Genomic DNA, 1,963 nt, shown 5'->3' with positions numbered 1-1,963 from the left:
ACACTCATTACCTCCACACATCCTAGTGGAGAGTTCAAAGTCATCGGGACTTCTAAATTCTCAGGTTTCAATTTCAAAGTTCGAACAAAAGAACTTGATATAAACGAGTGTGTGGCACCTGTGTCAAACAACACGTGAGCAAAAGAATGAGAGATTAGAATCATACCCTCAACCACCGCGTTGCTAGTCTGACCTCCAGAACTGCCTCCTGCCAGGGCATAAGCTTGTCCCTGTACTTTCCCTTTCCCTCTGTCACCAACATTAGGCCGTTGGGTCGGAGGCCTATACTGTTGCAGCGGAGGTGGTTGTATCGGTCTCGGCGCGTGAGGCTGGAATTGTGTAAGCAGGGGTGGTTGATAAGTCGGTACAAAAGGGTATTGCATCTGTTGTGGCTGATATGGTGGCATGTACGGTGGTGGCCCTTCTTGACTATACGAAGCGTCACTTTGGGCTTGTTGAGCCAGCGGTCGATTAGGACAATTCCTCCTAATATGACCCACTTACCCACAATGGGGACACCTGGGCCCGTATGGAGCATTTTTGTCACTTCCGGACGAACTACTGCCACCGCTTGTCATTTCCCCAGCCGTTTGTCCCTGGTTACGGTTCCTCCTACCACTCTGCTGTGGTCCACCTGAAACGGAAGGTCTACCAGAGACAGAGACTCGACCAGTTGCCTCTTTGCTTTGGTGATAGGCCAAGTTATCCCGTTCCACCCTCGTAGCAGCAGCTACCAAATCCTGAAAGTTCCGAATCCTTAAGGCCACACCAATGACCTCCTCACAAAATTCTTGAGACCCTTCTCAAACTTAAGACACCTCATGGGTTCAGACTCCACTAGTGATGGCACAAACCGGGATAGGTCATTGAACTTGGCCTCATATTCCCTTACCGACATATCACCTTGCAGCAGAGACATGAATTCCAGCGCTTTTTCCTCCCTATAACTCTGAGGGAAATACTGCTCATTGAATAGTGTCTCAAATTGCTCCCAGGTCAGTCCTGTAACATCCATTCTTCTCTTGACCTGTTTCCACCAAGTATTCGCTAAGCCCTCCATCTTGTACACCGCAAATTCCACCTAGTATTCATATGGAACTCCCATAGTACTCAAGTGCTTGACTATGGAGTCTAACCAGAACTCTGCTTCCTGGGGTCCTCCCTCACTATTAAACGAGGGGATATGCGCACGCCTAAATTTTTGGAAGTACCCTTGCTTCCTATCCTCAACCGGCCGCTCCGTTTGAGCTATTGTGGCCATGCCTTGAAAGGCAGCATACATGGCATCCAGAAATCCCTGATTCTGTTGTGCCGGTTGATTAACGGGCCTACGGCGAGGCGCCATTTCCTTTAACTGAAATAAAACTAGACTGTTCAGTGGATAACAGATGTCACACATGTATGTACAATCCAGGGGTTTCTTAACCTAAGGTTCTGATACCACCTTTGTCACACCCCCCAAGCGGGGTGGGTGACGTGGAGCTCGATTAAGGATTAATAAAGCAGATTCCCAACCGGGCCCCACATTTAACTGCATTAAAATATAAATAAATTACTATAGAATCCCAGAGCCTCTAACACACAGGGCTCTACCCCACAGGACATACAGTATCGTACATACATGCTCATGTAAATAATCATTACAATAGACATCAACCACAGTCTAGTTAATCCAAATATTACATAAGTTTACAGAATTTCTCAAATTCCTTACATTTGTCCGAGAGGATGTCCACGATCCTTACTTGATTCCAACAGCAGCACAACTCAACTGCTCCGTAGCAATTATCCAGCTACTGTGCACTGCTCCTAGTGTCTCCTGGGAGGGGTTTAATACATTTGAAATATAAAACATGAGCGAAAGGCCCAGTAGGATATAATTTGAAATAAACGATATAAATAAATGAATAATAAATGTGCGAGGGAAATACATAAATGAATAAGTAAATAAAATAAGACATTC

The 1,963-nt window shown here is 45.7% G+C and overlaps 1 protein-coding gene across 1 annotated transcript; it reads right to left on the bottom strand.

The window, feature by feature from the left end:
• Positions 1-500: 500 nt before the first annotated feature.
• Positions 501-1,345, bottom strand: LOC112093198. Its single transcript, XM_024171224.1, has 3 exons — positions 1,232-1,345; positions 855-1,081; positions 501-756 (listed from the first exon to the last, which is right to left on the bottom strand). The coding sequence occupies exons 1-3, from the start codon at positions 1,343-1,345 to the stop codon at positions 501-503; spliced, it is 597 nt and encodes a 198-aa protein (XP_024026992.1).
• Between the last annotated feature and the right edge of the window lie 618 nt (positions 1,346-1,963).

Source organism: Morus notabilis, unplaced genomic scaffold, assembly GCF_000414095.1.
Source record: "Morus notabilis unplaced genomic scaffold, ASM41409v2 Scaffold2142, whole genome shotgun sequence".
NCBI lineage: Eukaryota > Viridiplantae > Streptophyta > Magnoliopsida > Rosales > Moraceae > Morus > Morus notabilis.
This window is presented reverse-complemented; position numbering and strand designations above follow the sequence as displayed.